The sequence below is a fragment of the Artemia sp. Qi Xiang Cuo genome, chromosome 5 (genome assembly GCF_049724085.1).
Source record: "Artemia sp. Qi Xiang Cuo chromosome 5, ASM4972408v1, whole genome shotgun sequence".
NCBI lineage: Eukaryota > Metazoa > Arthropoda > Branchiopoda > Anostraca > Artemiidae > Artemia > Artemia sp. Qi Xiang Cuo.
This window is the reverse complement of record NC_142798.1, coordinates 38,145,222-38,168,582: the sequence shown is the minus strand read 5'-3', so window position 1 is coordinate 38,168,582 and position 23,361 is coordinate 38,145,222. Positions and strand designations below refer to the sequence as shown.

Sequence of the window (23,361 nt, the reverse complement as noted above, 5' to 3'; positions counted from 1 at the left end):
GAAATGTCAGATAAATTTAGTAACTGTATTTAGTGATTTAATGACTTTAGGCTTATAAATAATGGCTAAAAAGACATATTTTTCGCCTCATGTAAGTTTGGTGTGACGAGATTACTTCTTTATTTGAATATTCTCGTTTACATGATTGATTTTAAGCCTAATTTTATCTTTCTTTCGACTCTGATTTCATTGAAACAGTAATGATAGCCAAGCACAGTTCCAAACACGATTCATCTCCAAACACTCCTGCTACAACATTTAAATAAGGCAACAATACACTAATACTTTTACATTCTCCCAATTTATAACCACAATCTGTGTGATTGCACATCAAATCCAAAAAGAGACATTTTTTTTACGTTACCAAAAGTAATAGATTCTTAAGACTTTAGAGTTTTATGAAATGTAATTAAAAAAATAAAAAAGGTTTTTCCGCTAAAGTAGGGAACAAGTTTAAAACTTAAAATAAATATTGTTATTCTCTATTTTAACAAAACCTCTGGCTGGTTTCCGAATCCTACCCGGCCCTGCCCGAGATATAAGCGGAAGTATCAACACCTTAAAATCCTGAGTAATTTCATTTAAAACATACAAATAACTAATAATATTCAAGTTATAACAAAAATTAATTGCAAAAAACATGACAATGAGGGGAAGACAAGGAAAATGTCAGACAAATTTAGTAACTGCATTTAGTGATTTAATGAGTTTAGTCTTATAAATTATGCCTAAAAAGACATATTTTTCGCCTCGTGTAAGTTTGGGGTAATGACATGTCTTCTTTATTTGAATATTCTCTTTTACATGATTGATTTTGAGCCTGTTTTTATCTTTCTTACGACTGTGGTTTTATTCAAATAGTAATTATAGCTAAGCACAGCTACAAACACGATTCATCTACAAACACCCCTGCTACACCGTTTAAATAAAGAAAACAATATAAAAATGCTTTTACCTACTCCCACTTCGTAGCCACTAACTGTTTGATGACACATCAAATCCACACAGAGATAATTTTTTTACGTTACCAAAAGTGTTGGATTCTTAAGACTTCACAGTTTTAGGAAATGTAATTAAACAAATAGGAAAGGTTATTCAGCTAAAGTAAGGAACAAGTTTAAAACTTAAAATAAATATAATTACTCTCTATTTTTTAAACTTCTGGCTGTTTTCCGAATCACACCCGCCCTATCCGAGATTTAATTTGAGGTATCGGCCCCATTAAAATCTTGATTAATTGCATTTAAAACATGTAAATAAATAACAATATTTAAGGTATAGTACAAATGGATTGCAAAAAAACATGAAATAGGGGGGGGGGGGGGGTGGCAAGGAAATGTCAGACAAATTTAGTAACTGTATTTAGTGATTTAATGAGAATATTCTCGTTTACATGATTGATTTTGAGCCTATTTTTATATTTCTTTCGACTCTGATTTAATTCAAATAGTAATGATAGCTAAGCACAGTTACAAACGCGCCCGCTACAACATTTAGATAAAGCAACAATATAAAAAATGCTTTTACCTACTTCCACTCCCACTAACTGTTTGATTAAACATCAAATCCAAACAGAGATATTTTTTTTACGTTACCAAAAGTATTGGATTCTTAAGACTTTAAAGTTTTATGAAATGTAATTAAACAAATAGAAAAGGTTTTTCAGCTAAAGTTGGGAACAATCTTAAAACTTAAAATAAATATAACTAGTTCCTATTTTTTACAAAACCTATGGCTGGTCTCGAATAATACCCGGCCGTGCCCCAAACATAATTGGAAGTATCAAGCCCTTAAAATCCTGAGTAATTGTATCAAGAAAGTACAAATAAATAATACTAGTTAAGCAATAACACAAATAAATTGCCAAATCCATGAAAATGGGGGGGGGGGGACAAGGAAAATGTCAGATAAATTTAGTAACTGCATTTAGTGATTTAATGAGTGTAGGCTTGTAATAGTGCCTAAAAAGACATATTTTTCGCCTCATGTAAATTTGGGGTAATGACATTTCTTCTTTATTTGAATATTCTCGTTTACATGATTGATTATGAGCCTATTTTTATCTTTCTCTCTTCTCTGATTTTATTCAAATAGTAATTATAGATAAGCACAGCTTAGCTATAAGCTGTGCTTAGCTTATAGCTAATTATGAGCCATAATGATTGATTATGAGCCTATTTTTATCTTTCTCTCTTCTCTGATTTTATTCAAATAGTGATTATAGTTAAGCACAGCTACAAACACGATTCATCTGTAAACACCCCTGCTACAACATTCAAATAAAGCAACAATATAAAAATGTTTTTACCTACTCCCACTTCGTAACCACAAACTGTGTATTACACATCAAATCCAAACAGAGAGAACTACTACTAACAACTCACTGTAAAATAAGGACACATGAGGTCAAAACATATACGTTATATCAAGAAATATCTGAAAATATATAAGGTATTGTAAAAAAGACTTGCAAAAACATGAAAATGGAAATACCACAAACAGATAGATGCTACATAAAAATATCACATGCCGTTATTGGTATGTTTCATCAAAAAAATATCTGAAAATGTTTAAGCTATAGTATGAAATGCTGGCAAAACACAATAATACAACTAGTACTAACAACTTACTCTACAACTAAGTCACCTGTGGTCAACAAAAGTATGTTTTATCAAGAAAATATTAGAAAATTTATAGATTATAGTATGAATGGCATGCTAAAACATGAATATACTACTACTACTAGCAAGTTGCTGCATCATAAGGACGCCTGAGGCCAATACAGCCACGTTGTATCAAGAAAGTATCTGAAAATGTTTAATGCATAGTACAAAAGGCTTCTAAAAACATGAAAAATGAAGGACTACTAACAACTTCGTGTGACATAAAGGCACCTGAGGTCAATACAGATGCGTTTTATCATGAAATATATGAAAATGCTTAAGGTATAGTACAAATGGATTGCGAAAAACATCACAATATGAAGAATACTAAAAAGTAGCTTAACCAAAAAGATACTTGCTGATAAAATAGCTACATTTCATCATAGAATCATTTGAAAATTCTGAAACTATTGCCCGAATGGCTGGCAAGAACATGATAATACAGCTAGTGGCAACAACGTAATGCACGACTAAGCCACCTGAGGTCAACAAAAGTACAATTTATGAAGAAAAAAGTTGAAAATTTATAGATGATAGTATGAATGCCACGTGAAAACATGAAACTACTACTACTACTAACAGCTTACTATAGCATAAGGACATTTGAGGTCAATACAGCTATGTTTTATCAAGAAAAATAACGGACAATGTTTAAGATATAGTATAAATGTCATGCAAAAAAACATACATATAGAATTACTAATAACAGCTAACTATAACATAAAACTACCTGAGGTCAATACACACATATTTTATCTTTAAAATACCTGAAAATGTTTTAGGTATAATTCAGAAGGTATGCAAAAACACGATAATGCTACTAGTAGTAGAAACGTACTGCACTACTAAGCTACTTTTGTTCAACAAAAGTATGCATTATCCAGAAAATATCTGAAAATTTATAGATTATAGTATGAATGGCATGCAAAACACGAAAACTACTACTGCTACTACTAGCAACTCGCTGCAACATAAGGACACCTGAGGACAATAAAGCTACGTTTCATCAAGAAAATATCAGAAAATGTTTAAGGTATAGTACAAATGGATTGCAAAAAACACGATAATACTACTAGCACTAACAACTTAATGCACTACTAAGCCACCTGAGGTCTGAAAATGTTTAAGATATGGTACAAATGAATTGCAAAAAACATGAAAATAGAACTACTACTAACAACTCACTGTAAAATAAAGCCAAATCATGACTTTCACTATTAGAAAAATAATGTTTGTAGTAGCACCCTTTTATATAGTACCCAAAGCTCTTAATTACAGTTATATTCATAATAGTAGTACTGTGACCAATATTGATGATTTTATTTGCTCTGCCGATGTTCCCTGTTCTTTCGTTAATATTGACGAAAACGAACGTGATTTTGACCACCTTCCCCTTTGCCTTACTGTGACATTAACCGCTGATCCATCTAATTATCCTTATGCTTCTAATAAAAAATGTTGTATGACTCGAGAGTGGAGCAAAGCCAATTGGCCTTTATATATTTCTATCCTAACAGCTCTGTTGTCCTGCGTCAAGATCCCTTTTAATCTACTGTGCATGAGTGTTTTTTCGCCACAAGCCAGAGTGCAACCGAATGTTTATTACCTTCACTTATTTAAGTGCATGAAACAAGCTGAGAATGTGGCTGTTCCCTTTGTCCGGGTTAAACTCAAAACTTGAAGTCCAATTTGGAAAGAAGACCCGAGTCTTAAAGCCGTCAAAAATCATGCTAAACTCAGGCTTTGCATCTGGATTGTGTGTGGGCGGCCCTTGCGAGGCCAAGTGTTTGATATAAAAAGTAAGACAAAAGCGGAGTTTAATAGTACAGGCAAATGGAGGTTTGACCCGAAACAAATTGCAACAGAAATGATTCTTACACCATCTTGTAGAGAAAAAAAAACTGAACAACATATCCATTTTCGCATATTCTGAGTCGACGCAAAATAACGGTTTTTTGGCTTTTAATGCGATTTTTTTTACGTTTTCCGGAAAAAAATATAATTTTAGTATCCGACCGTTTTTCTTGAAATGAAGTATGATTCTGATGCAGAATGACAAGCTGAGACAGAAAATGAAGTCCGATTGGGTGTCTGGTGCAAAACAAAAAAGTTTCACTATCATCAATATGCGTTGCGGTAATTTTTGTAAAGACAATCAATCGGCACTTGTTATTCAACAAATGATCGGTTGTTCGTAAAAATACCTGAACTAGGCACTAGTATAAGACACTTCGAAGGCTACGTAATGCAATAAAAATGAAAATCGTCACATTCATCACTCAGTGTTTTAAAGATTTCAAAGTTTATTCCCAAGATTTGACTGAGAAATCAATTAGACGAAGACCTCAAGTAATGCCAGAAAGTCGAGTAGAAAACTAGTTCCGGTCAGTGACAGTCATAACCTTTATTTAAATTCGCCATCTACCCCGAGAAAAATTTTATTCGAAATTCCGCCATCTAACAGTCGAGTAATACTTTCCGGTGAATCTGCTAGTGTTCTGATGAATGATTAGCGCAGGTAAGAAGTCGGTTTTTATAATGGTGGTTCGGAACTGAATACTTTAAAATTTTAAAGGATAAATTATTGTACTTTACTGCTTTGCGTAAAATTCTTTGATGTTTCATGTCAGTTGAAGTTTTTTGTTTTTTTTTTTTTGTTTTAAAGCGACATCTATTGAGAAGACAATCGTCCCCTGAAATACACCTTGTACCAACAGGTGACCTCATCATCACGACAGGTTAACTTTAAAAGTAGTTGCAATAGAAGTAGTAGTAGTAAATGTTGCACTAACAGTAGCGTTAGCAGTAGTGTGCGCATATTGCCTTTTGATGAGACGATATTTCCCCTTTAAGCATTCTCTGAAAGTTCCAACTTAATACCCCAATTAATTCTTGAGCTAGGCTAGTTTGACGCTGTGCATGCACACAGCGTCTTTGGATTTAGTTCAACTTTCCCCTCAGTATTGTAAATGGAGAAGTATGATAGTAGTAGCTCAAGTAGTATTGGTCGCATGCAAATATTGTCTTTTGATCATATCCCTTATCATTCCCTGAATTTTCCCAATTAATATACTTACTTATTCCTGTGTTTCACCCTTTTGACAATCTGTGTAAACATAACGTGTTTTCATTTAGTTCAACACTTTCCTCAACATTCTCTGTAAGGCTCATTTGAATATCCCTCGTCTTCTTGGAAAGTAAAGTTCAAACAAACATAGCCCTCTCAATAACGTATCCATGTGCAACAATGAAGTAATTGCCTTGCCTATAGCCGTTGTCTTGAAGACTTTGGGGACGTTGACATCCCTAGAGACATTATTACTGGACCTTTCAACAAGGCTGAACAAAAGAAATCTCTTAAAATTTCGATCAGATATGTTTTGCTTAATAACTCTTTTTTTTTTTATAGCGAGATGTCTACTCAGTTGGAGCACTGCAGAATCTGCAAAAGAAATGTCGAAGACGACTCACATTACACGATTATTACACAGAAAGGAGCTGCCGGAATTAACCAATCTAGTCAGATGCGAAGGGATACCGTTGTGGTCACTGCCGGACAGAAGGTCCATGAGTTATGCAGAAAAAATTATACACACAGGCATAACATTGACAATGACACTCAAAGGCGAAAGGATGAGTGGCTAGCTAAAATTTCCACTGCCAAGTGCGAGTTGCGGTCGAGTACTTCACAGTTCAGGTTTAACGAGTGTTGCTTGTTTTGTGGCTGCCCTGTTGACCTCTCAGCTTCACACCGGAAAGGCTCAGATGTTTTCTGCGTTCGGACCATAGACTTTGACAAAACAATTAAAGAAACATGCGAACTGAGAAATGATGACTGGGCAGTCAGTGTTTACCGAAGGATATGCACCGTCCCAGACCTTCATGCCGCTGATGCCGTGTACCATCAGCTTTGCAGCAATAACTTTCGGACAAGCCGAGGGATTCCATTCAAATACGAGAACATGAACTGTGAGCCTGAGAAAAAGAGAAGAAGGTCAGGCAGACCAGAGGACGAGGTGAAAACGGATGCTTTCATAAAAGCGATGCAGTTTCTTGAAAGGAATGACGAAGAACAGACAACAGTCAGTGATGTAGTTCAAAAGATGCGTGACGCTCTTGAAGTGGATGTTGAACCTTACAGCAATGTTTATATGAAGAAAAAGATTCTCGAGCACTTCGGTACTAGAATTCTCATCTCGACTGTCGACGGAAAGTCGAATGTAGTGACTTTCACGGATACTGCGTCATCAATCTTAAATCAGTATCATGTGGAAGCAAGATCTGCAGATCCCGAGAAGGAAAAAGCACAGTTGCTTTGCGCTGCAGCGAAACTGTTGAAAAACGACATAAAAGGCCTACAGACAAACAAAGACGACTACGACGTTTTAGAAAAACTGTCAACCACTTCAGAAGCTGTGAACTTTGTACCTGACAGCCTCAGACTTTTTCTTCGGGAAATATTTGTTGGGAAGACCGTAGACCTCAAGATTGCTAGTATTGGTCATGCAATCATACAAGCAGCTAGACCACAAGCTGTAATTGCACCTCTGCAAATAGGTCTGGGTGTACAGATGCATCATCACTTTGCGTCGCGATATCTCATCGACACTCTGAACGCAATGGGATTCTGTTCGTCGTACTATGAAGTTCGGCGATTCGAAAGATGTTCAGCCATCAGCGCAGTTGAGGATCTGGATGAAATTCTCCCTGGCGGGTTTATTCACCACGTTGCCGACAACGTGGATCATGATATCTGCACTCTCGATGGCAACAATACTTTCCACGGTATGGGTATCATTGCCTCTGTGACACCAGCGTCAACTTCTGCTAGAATACGCATTCCTAGGATTAATCCCACTGCCGATGACATAAGAAATGCTCAAAAGATACGCATTGTGCACCATAAATCAGACGATTCCATACTCTCGCGAATCAGATATGAAGGTCTGAGAGATTTTCAACCAGTTGTTAACTCTACCCTTGAAATCCTCTGGCATTCCTCCTGGTACCTGAAAACTCCAAGACCGGGTTGGAATGCCACGCAGCAAGCACTTATGGTGGGGAATCACCCAGGGAAATCGTCTATTGTTTTCCTCCCAATGATCGATCTCCCAGCTAGTGACGACACCTGTATTTACTCCACTTTGCTTTTTATTGTAGACCAGGCCATGCGACATGGATTTACTCCCGTCGTAACCTTTGACCAACCCGTGTGGTGGAAAGCCATGACAATGGTCGAAGCGGCTTCACCAGGAAGTGCACTTTCAAAAGTCGTCCTGAAACTTGGCGGATTCCATATCATGATGAGTTTTCTTAGAGCAGTGGGTTACATCATGGATGGGTCAGGACTCAGAGAGGTTCTTGAACACGTGTATGCGCCCAATACTGTTCCCCACCTTCTCAGCGGAAAAGCGATCGCTAGAGCAGTACGTGGACATTTACTTATTGACGCTGCGCTACACGCCATTCTGCTTTCTGAGGTTTTTGCCGACAACCAAGCTAGTGATGATGAGCCAAGACTACAATCCGAAGAAATTGTGGAACTCAGAAACCTATACGAGAAACTGATGAATAAGGAAGTAGTTACTGAGGTTGCAGAAGGCAATCCTTCCTTAGAAAAAATACAGGAATTCATCAGCAGAAAGAGAAAAGAACTGCTCCAGTGTCGAACATCAAAGCTTTGGTTCCAGTATTTGGACATGGTTGCGATTCTACGAAACTTTGTAAAAGGAGAACGATCTGGGTCATGGGAGCTCCATTTGAAGTCTACCTCAGACATGTTACCTTACCTGGCGGCTGCAGGACACAACCACTATACGAAATCATGCCATCTTAACCTCCAACGAATGGACAAGCTCCAAGATATCCATCCTACGGTTTACCAGGCTTTCCAGAGTGGTATGCATGTAGTAAGACGTTCTGATAGATTCTGGGCAGGACTCTCCACAGATCTTGTCATTGAACAGGAGCTTATGCGCTCTCTTAAAACCTGTGGTGGCCTTACCAACGGCAGCGGCATGACAGAGGCTCAGAGGTCCTTATGGGTTTTGTCACGACCAGTCTGCTCTACAGTAAACCTTCTGATGGAACGTATCTCACAAATTCTGTACGTTACAAGCGATCAGCACAAGGAGATGTCAGAGCCGATGCAACTGAGATACTGCAAAGATACGCAGACGATTATCGAGTTTCTGGAAAGGGGTTCACCATTTGAGGGAGATGTTCAGTTAAGAAGCATAGCAAATGGTCTAACTGCCTATCCGTCTGCCAACGTTGATTCTGCCAAAGATGTTGGCCTAAAAGTCTTTGACGCCTTGTGGGTACTGTTGGTCTCTTACTTTTTTTTTCTACTAAAAGAACAGCAATTCCTTTTTACCACAACGAAATTGCAAAGGGTATACTGAAAACGACTAGACCCGACTCTTCTTTTTCAGAGGTTTATCATGATCGCGAAAAGGATCAATCTTACGGAAACTGAGTACTTTCAACACGAACTGTGTTCCTACCCAGCGTCACTTTTTGACAGCTCCTGCATGCTCCGGACTGCGAACAAACCAGAACTTGCGAAGGCCATAGCCCAGGCGTGCAACCTTGAGAAGCATTCATTTCCCCTCCCCGAAGGCACTCGATATATCCTAGACGGAGGAGCTCTGCTGCACAGGATACCATGGACAAAAAATTAAAGATACCTGGAGATTCTAGACCATTATGCAACTTACGTGACAGGAAAGTACCCTTCTGCCACTATCGTTTTCGACGGCTACGATGGTGGGGCTTCCATAAAAGATATGGCTCACTCGTTGAGGAGTCGTACAGTTGGCCGTGAGATCTTCTTCACAGCAGATATGCAGCTCAAGCTGAAGAAAGAAGAGTTCTTATCTTGCAAGAAAAACAAAGCCAGGTTTATCTGCGCTTTGGCTGATCATCTCCGTGCAAATGGTGTCTCTGTCTCCCAGGCATCAGGTGACGCAGATGTCCCGATTGTGGAAGCTGCTGTTGCCTCTTCACGGTATCACGACACTGCCGTAGTTGGGGACGATACCGATCTATTGGTTCTCTTATGCTACCACTGTGACTTGTCAAGCAAGAAACTATTCTTCGCACTTGAGCCAAAGTCGAATAAAGCTCCCCGAATATGGGACATACACACCCTGAAAGAGAAGCTGGGACAAGATACTTGTCATCTGATCCTTTTTGCTCACGCCCTGTTAGGCTGTGACTCTACTTCGCGAATCCACGGTGTGGGAAAAGGTCTTGCACTGAAGAGGCTGATAGAAGACAATGATTTCCGAACATCAGCTGCAGTGTTCATGCAGAAGTCCGCTTCGAAGGAGGAAATCAAGACCGCTGGTGAAGACTCCCTGCTGATCATATACGGTTCGTCGAAAGGAGGGAACTTGAACAAACTCCGCAGAGAAGTTTTTGAAAAGAAAGTGACAACGGCAAACTCTTTTGTTCACCCAGAACATCTGCCACCAACTTCTGATGCAGCCAAGTTTCATAGCTATAGAGTTTTTTATCAAGTTCAGGTATGGACCGGGGAGCCTGATCCGGAACTGAAAGCCGAGGAATGGGGATGGAAGAATAAATATGACTTCTTGTACCCATTAACAACTGACCTCCCACCAGCCCCGCGTATGCTCCTAAAGATCGTGAAGTGATCCTGTCGTGTACTGTGTAGTTCAGCGAGGTGTAGCTGCTTTAAAAACGGCTTAGTTTGTGCTTCAGCATGCAGAACCTGCAAGGGAACAATGTGTTCCAACTCCCCAAAAATCGACAGCAACAATGATGAAGAGAACCTAGAACCCTAGTCGTTAATCCATTCCAAATGAAACAGTTGTGAAACTAGTCGGAATCTGATTCTCTATTTTGTATTTTTTATAAGATTGATTCTATTTAATAGACTGTGAAGATTAGACACTATGGGTTGACCCTAAATTGTATACGAAGAGTGTTTTAAGTGTGATTTACGATACTGACCACTAAAAACCAGTTCGGTTTGTAATTCACTTTCCCTAATTATTTTCTAAAAAAATGTAGATCATTCATTAATGATTACGATTTTTTTTTCTGGTTCAGTGAACAACCTATTTGATTCTATTTTCGATCTCAGCTCGTGATTCTACGTCAGAACCACACTTTCATTCAAGAAAATCGGGCTACAACGAAAATTGTATTTTTTAGGTGAAAAAAGTCGAAAAAATACAGTTACTTTTTTTATGGTGCTTCTTACGCTAAATCCGACTTCGTTTTCGGTCTCGCCATGTTATTTTGGGTTAGAATCATACTTCCCTTCAAGAAAAACCGATGTCCACGAAAATTGCGATATTTATTCGAATAACGAAAAAAATAGCATTAAAAGCCAAAAAACGGTTATTTTGCGTCGACTCAGAATATGCGAAAATTTATATGTTGTTCAGGTTTTTTTTCTCTACAAGATGGTGTAAAAATCATTTCTGTTGCAATTTGTTTCGGGTCGACCTCTTTTTGGAGCTCATTTTCCTGTACTATTAATGGTATCTTCGTTTGGTTCGATATAATGGGGCGGAGTTCCCTAAAAGTGCAGTACAATGGAAAGAAGTCATTAGTACGTCTAAATTTGATTCATTAGGGACCAGTGATGTTATCCCAGATTCGTCTTGGCTTGGGAATTATAAAAATATTTTTTGTAAGATTGAGTATAGTGTTCATTATCATTTTCAGTGCTTAGTTTCTAAATTTTTGCCAGCTAAAGTTTTGCAACTTCATGTTATTCCCGTCTCAACTAAAAGAATTGTTAATTGCATACTTAACCTTAAGTCTAAATCAAGTGATCTTGATGGGATTAGCGCTCACTATTTACGTTGTGATTGTCTGGCACTAGTCGCTCAGCTCCAGTTACTTTTTCAGTTCTGTTTATGTTTGTCAATGGTGCGTGATTCCTTCCTTTGTGGAACGGTAATTTTGATTCTTAGACGCAGAAGAGGCATTTTGACTGCAGTTCATATAGGCCAATCACTGTTGCTTGCAATATTAGTAAGGTTTTTGAATATATTCTACTCCCATATATTATTGAACGAACTGCGAAAGACTCAAACCAATTTGGATTTCAACCTCGTATTGTGTGTCAACATGTGCATATGATTTTAGCTTCAACTCTTTATGATGCCCAGTATAAAGGTTACAAATTACATATTTGCGCTTTGGATTTATCTAAAGCCTGCGATAGTATTTGCCATGCACAAATGTGGCACTCTTTTTCAGAGTTTGGAGTGAAACCTTCTGTCATTCATGTACTTAAATTTTGGTATAGTAGTTTGTTTCTTGGTACAGGGTACAGGGTACTTGGTACACTGGTACAGGGTACTGCGGTAATATACCAGTCCAATCTGGAGTACGACAGGGTGGGGTGCTATCACCTTATCTATTTAATGCTTGCATTCAAAATGCGTTATTGGGAATCAAGCCTTCTTATTTTTATAATTTATCTGATGTGTCTTATATTGCGTATGCGGACGACCTGCTAGTTTTAAGCCGAACCAAGTTTATTTTGGCATTATCGGTGCAACGTATTTCTATGATGTTTCGGGATATTGGTCTGTATTTGAATGTTGATAAATGCGAATATTTAGTTTTCAATCCCAAATCATCAGCTCGTAATTTGTCCTGTGGGTCCTCAGTAATTCGCAATGTTACGATTTTACGGTGGTTAGGAATTAGTGTTTGTTCTACACTCACTTGTTTGCGACTTCAAGTTGTGAGAGATGTTAAAGAAAAGTTGAATACCGGATATGCGAAAATTGTTCCTAACCGTGGAAAATTATTTTCGCCGAGATTTAGCTAAAATGTATACCACATATTGTAACCATTCTGTCTTGTTTTTAAGTGGAATGTATTCGTTATTGAATTAAAATGATTGGCGCCGGATCTGCATCGCTTATTTTAGATATGGCAAATTTTTACTGTACCTTCCCATTTTATATCGTAATACACGTATTATTGAGAAGTATGGTGCTACCAACATTATCCAATCGTTTGAATTGCTTAGTAGTAATTTAACAAGACATGCCTTTGTGTCCCTAGGCCCAAACCATAATATTATCCGTGTGTTTTTGTCAGTGATTAAGGTTTAAGTTATCTTTGTTTCGGTGTATTTGATTTATTTTTTTTACCCTTTTTAGTGTTCTTTACTCCGTTTGTTTTGTATAAAAGTGGGTTATAAATAAGTTATTATTATTAATTATTAGAATCCATTTACTGTGTAGCACAGGTTATAAAATTCCTGACAAATCCCTGTACTATACAACACACATGATTATATTCAGCAATATCCATAAACATTTAGTATAGTCACCGATTCTGATTGATACTGAATTTAAAAAAGAACATGGACGAAATGGCGAAATCTAAAAAAAAAAAATATTTTTAGGGGATCGAAAAAGAAAAGGCTGAAATAGAAGCAAAACGCGAGGATATTGAAAAAATGTATGCAGATCTAGAGGTCCGCTCTAATGACAAAGATGACAATTTACGGTATGTGCTAAGACTTACGTCGATGCTGGATTTCCTCATCTCTGTTTTAAAGAAAAACAATGAAAAACGGTGAGTTTATCTAAATTATTTTACATTCAGTAGCTTTTTCAGCAGAGTTTTTGAAGCATTTTAAAGGGCCTTGTAATTTGAAAAAGGTTGTCCTCAGTCCTTAAACCAGGATAAAGATCATCTAGAGCCGCTGTTGGCGCATAAGGCGTTGAATCGACGTTTCAGTTGCTGGGTCTTTAGGCCCGTTCTTTTGCACTAAGATTTTACATCTAAGATCTCACATCTTTCTGCAAAGATTTCCTTTCTTTTAACTCATCTTTGTTCTAAGATCTTGTAGGTCACTGATGTTAGCAAAAAGTATGAAAGACGCCATCTTTCTGCCATGTAGAACAATGATGAGAGAACTTTGATGATATACTTATCATTGTTCTTAGATCGCTGATCAGAGCAGAATGATGAAAGACGTTTGCAAAAGAACGCTATAAGAAGTAAGATCTTAGTGCTAACATTTCACTTTTAAATGTTCTTTGTCAAAAGATATAAGATCTTAGCACAAAGATGAGTAAAGAAAACGGCCTTTTTATTACAGGGAGAAGGAGCGAGGCTGTCGCCCAGGGTTGCCACCCCTAGGCATTTATCACTATTTCTAGTGATTTTTTATGTTGACTAGTGATTTTTTTCTAGCTAGTGATTTATAGTGATTTTTGTTCTAAAACTAGTGATTTTGGTATTGTGCTAAAACCCAGGACACTTGCGAGAATTGAAGTTTGGTTAATGCTAATGAAAAAAATTAAAATAGGATGAAAATATAATAGTTTATGAGCAAATTTGGGCTATATATTTGCATTAGGGGGTGGGTGGGGGTAAAGCATTTCAGTATCAGCGTGTTCTGTATTTAATATATGCTATGCTTTACCTCCACCCTTCCCCCTAATGTGCATATGTATAGCCCAAATTTGTTCATAAATTATTCTATTTTAAACCACTTTTGTTTTATTTCATTAGCATTACCCAAACTTCACTTCTCGCATGTGTCCCGCACTTCATTTTAGCATCCATGTTCATTCAATCACTTATCATTGCAGACTAACAGGCTTTTATCTGATGTTAGCATTATCACTTCTCGTGTGTGTCCTGGATATTAGCACATTACCGTGATTTTTTTTCCAAAATCTGGTGATTTGTCACGACATAGCGCGTAGATTTATGATTCAGTCGAATAAATTATACAAGAAGTTAATTAATTTTAAAAAACGCAAAATAGTGAGTCATTATAGTTCCTAATATTAGCATTTATGCAAATATACCGCCTTTGAAACTTCCGATTTCCCACCATATTTCTATATAAGATATGACCCCAGAGCGTTATCATCAAGATAATAGGCGAACTTAGTTAATCGTAAAATTGCAAAAATGTTCCATACTTCCTATTTATCAACAATTGCTCAGGTCAAATTTTTTTCTTCATTTTTATAGTTTTTTTTCTCTGTAATCTATCCGTTCTAAATTAGATTTTCTTCTGTTAAAACCTTTGAAAGTGGAGTGATTGGTGGATATGAACACACCCTCTACAGCTACAAATAGAATAGAAATGGAGTAAATAAATAAGATTAAATCGATTGTAGTTTGAGGATTGAAATCGGTTGGAAGTAAGGGGACGGGTATCTACTCTGGGAATCGTCGAATTATTTTAATTTCTACCTCTAATATCTAATCGTAACTCCAATAATTCTCCAAATTCTCTTATTTGTAATTGAAACACCTAATATGCGCAGATAACGTGCTATTCTTTAAGTTTTTGGATTTATGTTCTAACATATCCAACAGTTTGTGGTAACGAATTGTAAGAATGAAGCTGCAAGGCTCGAAAGTAACCACAATTCGGCTGGATTATTCCGTTTTTATAATGCTCTTTTTATGTTTAAGTATACACACGCGTTATTACCTGAGTGTTTTCGGGAAATGTTTACAAGTGGTGTTAATTTTCATATCTACTCGACTAGAGCATCAACACTAGTTCGGCGACCTCAGGCTATTACAAAGCGATCCGTTTTTCCCATAAGACATGTTGGCCCTCGTGTGCGGGAACCATTAACTCAGGCAATTTCAACAGTTGATGAGCTAAATGAATTTCGCAGTAAATTAAAAGGACAGTGTTTGTCTACATGAGTTTTAATCCTTGCTGGGCGAATTTTCTCTCAAGTGATTGTGACACTTTTTTTGGGAGGGCGACGAGGAGGTAGAATAGAAGAATGATTTTTAGTTTTGTGTCTTCGGTATCCAATTAGGTCGTGAAATTTTTAGAAATGAATTTATTTCGTTTATTTTTATTTATTTATTTTATTATTATTATTGTTTGCCCTTTTTTTTGGGGGGGGGGCTAAGGATGGCTGGTAGTAATTGTGTATGTAGGGTTTTGTAAAGGGTGATGTCTGCCCATACAAGTTTAATAAACTTCGGGTTTTGTTGTTAATGTGTTTTATTTTTTTTTAAATAAAACCCTTTTTCTCTGTCAATTCTAGAAACGGAATTTCGATATCAATCAATATATCATCGGCTTATTATGTAGATTCCAAATATATAAGATTCATTAAGCTTAGTTTTACCCATCAAAGGCTAAGACACTGTGAAAATTTGCCTGATGTTTTAAAAAGGGAGGGGAAACACCCAATGAAATTGAAATTATGCCCTGGGGGAATATATGGTTCTTATTAAAGGGATGCTCGTAAAAACTTCAGAGAGGGCTAATTTGGTTGGAAATTGAAAATTCTAGTTCAGTTTTTGAGAGTGAAAAGAGATTGGAGGGCAAATACCCCCCACGCCCCTTTTCCCCAAATGCATCCGAAAAAATTTTTTGTGATACCCATTAATTTAAAAATTGTTCAGAAGTCAGATAACAAAAACTCAGGTATCGACACAACCCCCTAGGGCCCCGTGGCAGGCGTTGTAAGTTATGCCCTGGGTTATATATGGTTCTTATGAAAGGGACGCTCATATAAACTTCAGAGAGGGCTCATTTGATTGGAAAACTTTTTAATAGTCAAAAGAGTTCCGAGGGCAACTAGCCCCCCCCACGCCTTCTTTTTCCAAGCACATCTGATGAAAATTAGGGAGATAGAACATTTTGTTAAAAATAGTTCAAAAGTCGTACAAGAAAAACTCCGGTGTTAATACAACCCCCCAGGGCCCGGGAGAAGGCGTTCTAATTTATGCCCTAAAGTCATGTATGGTTCTTCTGAAAGGGATGCTCGTATAAACTTCATAGAGTGCTCATTTGATTGCAAATTGAAAGTTCTAGTTCACTTTTTAAGAGTCAAGGGATTTAAGGGCAACTAGCCCCCCCCCCCACGCCCGTTTTTCCCCGAACCCATCCACTACAAACTTTAAGATAGCCAGGATTTTCAAAATTGTTCAAAAATTACATAACAAAAACTCCGGTGTCAACACCCCCCCCAAGGCCCGGGGGGTAGGGGTAGTAAGTGTTGTCCTGTAAAACTTCATAGTTTTAGTGTTGGCTCGTATAAACTTCATAGAGGGCTCATTTGATTGGAAGTTGAAAGTTTTAATTCACTTTTTAAGAGTCAAAAGTGATCAGAGTGTAGCTAGCCTCCCACCCCCCCACACTCCATTTATTTTTTCCAGAGGCACTTCGTATAGAAGGGGTCGTCGTATAAACTCCAAAGGGGGTTCATTCGATTGGAAAATCGAGAGTTCTAGTGCCCTTTTTAAGAGTCAAAAGTGATCGGAGGGCAACTAGCCCTCCCAAGCCCCTTTTCCAAAAATACATCTGATAAAATATTTGAGGTAGGCATTTTGTTAAAAATAGTTCAAAGATCATATAACAAAAACTCCTTTACATATCGCCATTTTGTTAAAAGTAGCTCAAAGGTCAGATAAATAAAACTCCTGTATCGACGCAACCCCCCCCCCCCCAGGGCCCGGGGCAGTCGTTGGAAGTAATGCTCTAGGGGCATATATAGTTCTTAAGGAAGTGATGCTCGAAAATCCGTCGGAGATGGCTCATGTGAAGGGAAATTAGAATTTCTTGTTTAGTTTTAAAGAGTCAAAAAATAACGCTGGGTAACTAGCCCCCCCCCCCCCCATGCCCTTTTTTCCTAAAACCGTGACGATAAGAACTTTGAGATAGCCATTTTTTAGAAAATAGTTCAAAGATCATATAATGAAAACTCCGGGGTTGACACAACCCCCCAGGGCCCGGTGGCAGGCATTGTAAGCAATGATCTGGGGGCATGTATATTTCTTATGGAAGGGGTGCTCGTATAAACTTCGGAGAGGGCTCATACGATTGGAAATTGAAATTTCCCGTTCACTTTTTAAGAGTCAAAAGAGATCGAAGGGCAACTAGCCCCCACCCCCTCTCCACGTCCTATTTTCATCAAACCCATCCGATAAGAACTTTGAGAGAGGAGTTTTTTTTTTCAAAACGGTTCAAAGATCATATAACGAAAACTTCGGGGTGGACAAAATCCTTCAGGGCCCGGGGTAAGCTTTTAAGTTATGCCTGGAGGGCATATACAGCTGTTGTGGAAGGGATGGTCGTATGAACTTCAGAGAGGGCTCATTTCATTGGAAATTGAAAGTTCTAGCTTAGTATTTAAGAGTCAAAAGAGATCAGAGGGCAACTATCCCCCCACGTCCTTTTCCCCCAAATGCATCCGATAAAAATTTTGAGATAGCCATTTTGCTAAAAACAGTTCATAGGTCAAAAAAAAAAAACTCCGGTGTCGACACAACCACCCAGGGCCCGGGGGCTGGCGTTGCAAGTTATGCCCTGGGGATATATATGGTTCTTATGGAAGGTATTCTCGTATAAACTTCGGAGAGGGCTGCCCCCCACGCCCTTTTTTCCCAAAGCCATTCGATACAAATCTTGAGCTAGCCATTTTTTTTTAAAATAGTTAAGGGCGTGGGGGGCAGTGGCTGCCCCCCACGCCCTTTTTTCCCAAAGCCATTCGATACAAATCTTGAGCTAGCCATTTTTTTAAAATTAGTTCAAAGGTCATATAACAAAAACTCCGGTGTCGACACAACCGCCCCAGGGCCCGGGGGGCAGGCATTGTAAGCTATGTCCTGGGGCCGTATATCGTTCTTATGAAAGGGATGCTCCTACAAGCTTCAGAGAGGGCTCATTTGAATGGAAATTAAAAGTTCTAGTTCATTTTCTCAGAGTAAAAAAGGTCGGAGGGCAACTAGCCCCTCCCGCTCTCTGCGCCTTTGGGTTTATTGGATGGATATTGCCACCCGATAAAAATTTGAGGTGACCATTTTGTTGAAAGTAGTTCAAACATCAGATATTACAATTCCGGGGCAGACACAAACCCCCAGGGTCCAACGACAGGCGTTGTAAGTTAAACCGTTAGGGTAACTATGGCTCTACTAGATTGGATTCTCGTAAAAAGTTAAGGGAGGACACATTTAATTGAAAACAGAACGTTCTAGTTCACGTTTAAAGAGTCAAGAGAGACTGAAGGGCAACCCCTCCCCCCTACCTCCTACGCCCTTTTCCCGCAAACCCATCTGATAAAAAAATTTTTGAGATAGCCGTTTTGTTAAATATAGTTAAAAAATCAGATAATAAAAACTCCGAGGTTGACGAAAACCCATTTTTCACTTTGATGTTGTTACTTTGATACTAGTTTTGATACTTTGATGAACATTTGATTTTTTTTTTAAAGTCTGATTTTAAAATAAGGAATCTTTAGAAACTTGAAACTTTTTGCAATAAAAAAAAACTAAATTAATTAAAGAAACTTTCCGAAAAATAATTTTTTCAAAGAAAAGTAAAGGTCATTTTAAACTTAAGCTGAGCAGATACAAATACCTGTTAAAATTAAAACTAAAAACGACCAGAAATTACTATTAAGAATAAATTAAACCCAAAACGAACAGAAATTAAATAAACAATGATAGCAAAAAACATACAACAAGTAATAATATAACTGAATAAATAGATCTTAAAGTGAGTAATACATAGATATGTATAAATGAAACTTATAACGAACAGAAACTAAATAAACAATCAATGCAAACAAAAATACAATAGATATTAATGTAAATAAATAAATAAATCTTAAAACGAGGAAACTTAAATTGAATATGCAAATCAAGCTTGAAACGAATAAAAATCACTACAAACGAGAGTTTGGGAATCGCCTCCTTCTCTCAATGTACAAGTTTAAAACCTACTGCGTCATTGGCGCTTTACTGAAAGCATATGTGTCTTGAACAGTCTTGAAAAGTATAAACAACATCAAATTGAATATTTGATATATAATGATATTAATTGTTGACAGATCCATCAGTTCAAGAATTTATTTCACTGTAATTTTATTCTTATTTTCAATGCAGTAAGAACTGGAAAAGAAATTATTTGTAATATAATTCGTTTTCAGTTAAGTGCCAATGACCTAGTAGGCTTTTGGTTTTTATTTACAGTTAAGGAAGGGGGCAGTATCCAAACTCTTGTTTGTAGTGAAACTATATTTGTCTGGAACAACTTTAGAAAGAACTAATAAATTAAACTGAATACTTAATGTAAAATGATATTAATTGCTGAAAGCTCATCAGTTCAAAATTTTACTATAACTTTAATTTTGGTTTTCAATATCAAGTACAAATGAAAATATTTGTAATAAAATTGGTTTTCAGTAAGCGCCAATGACGCAGTAGGTTTTAGACTTTTACAGTGAGAGAAGTAGAAGTGACCCTATTGATCGTGATACCCACCCCTGCTGCCATCTACAATTTAGTCTAACTCTGTCAGTACACCAAATATGGGCATAGAGTCATTAGGGAGAACAAGTGGTAATGTCAGTCGTGACGGGGCACCATATATGGGCATAGAATCATTAGGGAGAACACGTGGTTAATGGGGTCAATGACCTCTTTTTCCAATGTGTCAACAACAACAACATCGACCTTGAGATTCGCTGAGAGCGTGCACTTACAACAACAACAACATCGACCTTGGAACACCTGTGCTGTCGACCTCAATTCACCTATCGTGAATCAATAATTCCCCTTAGAAACAACAAATTAATTCCCCTTTCTTGACAGATCAATCAACCAATGACATCATCTGTCAGACTTTAAAAATTTTCGCATAGAAACGATTCTCCAGGAATAGATCCAAGTTATTAATGTCTTTGCCTCGGAAACAACGCTTTTGGTCGAACTCCAAAGGATATTAATAGCCAAAGGCCATGGAAACAATTCTCCAAGAAACATCTTAGCGATGAATTGTTTTAGCGCGGGACTCAGGTTTCTTATTAATTTGAAATGCATTAGCGCAGAGATGCCAAAAACAAAAGGAACACGCTGAATTACGTTTAGGGATTATTTGGGCGAAACTGTTTTAGACAGGTTATGGAACTATTTCGGCGAAACAGTTAGAGACATTTTAAAAGATGATTTTTGAAGAGATTTTAGAAGAGAATTTAATGGTGAAACTCTGTGGTCGTTATAATACACAAGTTTCATTTGAACAGTGTTGTGAGGTCCTCTAACCCAACCCAAAGGGTTCCAATCCTCCTACCCCACCCCCGAAGGAAGCCCCCGGTCCTCAAAGGCCCCCAAGCTCTCAAAGGGGCACCGGCGCCCCCCAAACGCCCTCCCAGACCCCCAAAGGCCAGCCCCGGGCCCCCCAAAGGCCCATCGGGCTCCCAAAGGATCAACGGGGTCCCAAAGTCCCTCCACCGGTCCCCAAATGTCCCCCAGGCCCCCAACTGCCCCCCGGACCCCCAAAGGCCCTCCCTGTGCCCCAAACGCCCTCCCTGTGCCCCAAAGGCCCTCCCCCGGGCCCCAAAGGTCCCCCGGACCAGAGAAGCGCCGCCGGGATGCGCCGTGGGCCAGGAAAGCGCCGCAGGATGTGCCGCAGGGATGCACCGCGGGTCAGGGAAGCGCCGAAGGGGATTCGCTGCAGGGATACACCGCAGGAAAGTGCTGCAGGATGCACCGCAGGGATGCGCCGCAAAAAAAAAAGTAAACTAACAAGTAAAAATGTCGAAATGATATCCCCCAAACGCCCTCCACAGACTCCCCAAGGCCCTCCCATGGTCCTCCACGGTCCTCCGGGTTTCCAAAGGGCCAACTGGCCCTCAAGGGCCCCCCCGGTCCCCAAAGGTCCGCCCCCCGTCCCCAAAGGTCCACAGGGCTCCCAAAGGCACTCCCCCGGTCCCCAAAGGTCCCCCGCCCCCCAAACGCCCTCCCTGGGCCCCAAAGGCCCTCCCCCGGTGCCCATACATGCACACAAAAACTTACACACACAAAAAAACTTACACACACACACGAAAACTTACACACACACACTAAAACTAACACACACAAACACGAAAACTAACACACACACGAAAAAAATTACACACACACACACACAAAAACTTACACACACACACACACACAAAAACTAAAACATGCACACTAAAACTAACATGCACAAAAAAAAAAAATGCACAAAAAAAATTACACACACACACACAAAAAACTTACACACAAACACACACACACTAAAACACACCCACACACGCCAAAACTAACACACACACAAAAAATTACACACACACACACAATAAAACACACGCACAAAGAATTACACACACACACACACAAAAACTGACACACACACACACACACACACACACAAAACTTACACACAAACACACGAAAACTTACACACACAATCCAAAACTTACATACACAAAAACTTACACACACACACACACACACACACAAAACTTACACACACACACACACGAAAAATAAAACACACAAGAAAAAACTTACACACACACAAAAATACACACACACACACACACACAAACTTATAAACACACACACACACAAAAAAAACTAACACACACAAAAACTTACACACACACACACACACAAACTTACACACACACACACAAAAAAACTTACATACACACACAAAAGCTTATACACACAAAAACTTACACACACACACACACACAAAAACTTACACCCACACGCAAAAAATTACATGAACACAAAAACTTACAAGCACACAAAAACTTACACACACACAAAAACTTACACACGTGCACAAAAACTTACACACACACACAAAAACTTACACACACACACACACATGAAAACTTACACACACACGACAAAACTTACACCCGCACGCAAAAACACACACCCACAAGAAAAAACACACACACACACACACAAAAAATAACACAATAACATGAAAACTTACATTTACACAAAAACTTAAATGCACACAAAAACTTACACACACACACACACACACAAAACTTAAACACACAAACACACACACGAACACACACACACAAACGCAAAAACAAACAAACAAACAAAAACAAAAACACACACACACACAAACACACAAACTTACACATGAACACAAAAACTCACACACACACGCACAAAAACTTGCACACACACACACACAAAAAACTTACACACACACACACTAAAACATACACACAAACACAAAATCAGACACACACAAAAACAAACACACACACACACACACACAAAAACTTACACATTCACATGAAAACTTACATGCACACAAAAACTTACATGCACACAAAAACTTACACACACACTAAAACTTACACACACGCACAAAAACTTACACACACACACAAAAACTTACACACACACACGAAAACTTACACACACACACACACACACACACACACACACAAAAACTTACACATGCACACGAAAACTTACATGCACAAAAAAACTAACATGCACACAAAAACTTACACACACGCACAAAATATTACACGCACACACAAAAAATTACACACACACACGAAAACTTACACACACACACTAAAACTCACACACACACACGAAAACTTACACACACACACATGAAAACTTACACACACACACACGAAAACTTACACACACACACAAAACTTACACACACACACACACACACAAAAACTTACATGCACACAAAAACTTACACACACACACACATACACACACACAAACTAATCACACACACACACACACACACGAAAACTTACACACACACGCCAAAACTTACACACACACAAAAACTTACACACACACACACACACACACAAAACTTACACATGCACTCGAAAACTTACATGCACACAAAAACTTACATGCACACACAAAACTT

General features: G+C 38.3%; 1 protein-coding gene across 1 annotated transcript in view; it reads left to right on the top strand.

The window, feature by feature from the left end:
- Positions 1-23,361, top strand: part of LOC148952115 (uncharacterized) — a 95,501-nt gene that overhangs the window by 8,725 nt on the left and 63,415 nt on the right. The window contains exon 2 of the mRNA XM_089088848.1: positions 13,072-13,244. Within this exon, the coding sequence (XP_088944974.1) occupies positions 13,072-13,244 (173 nt within the window). The remainder of the gene's footprint in view (positions 1-13,071; positions 13,245-23,361) is intronic.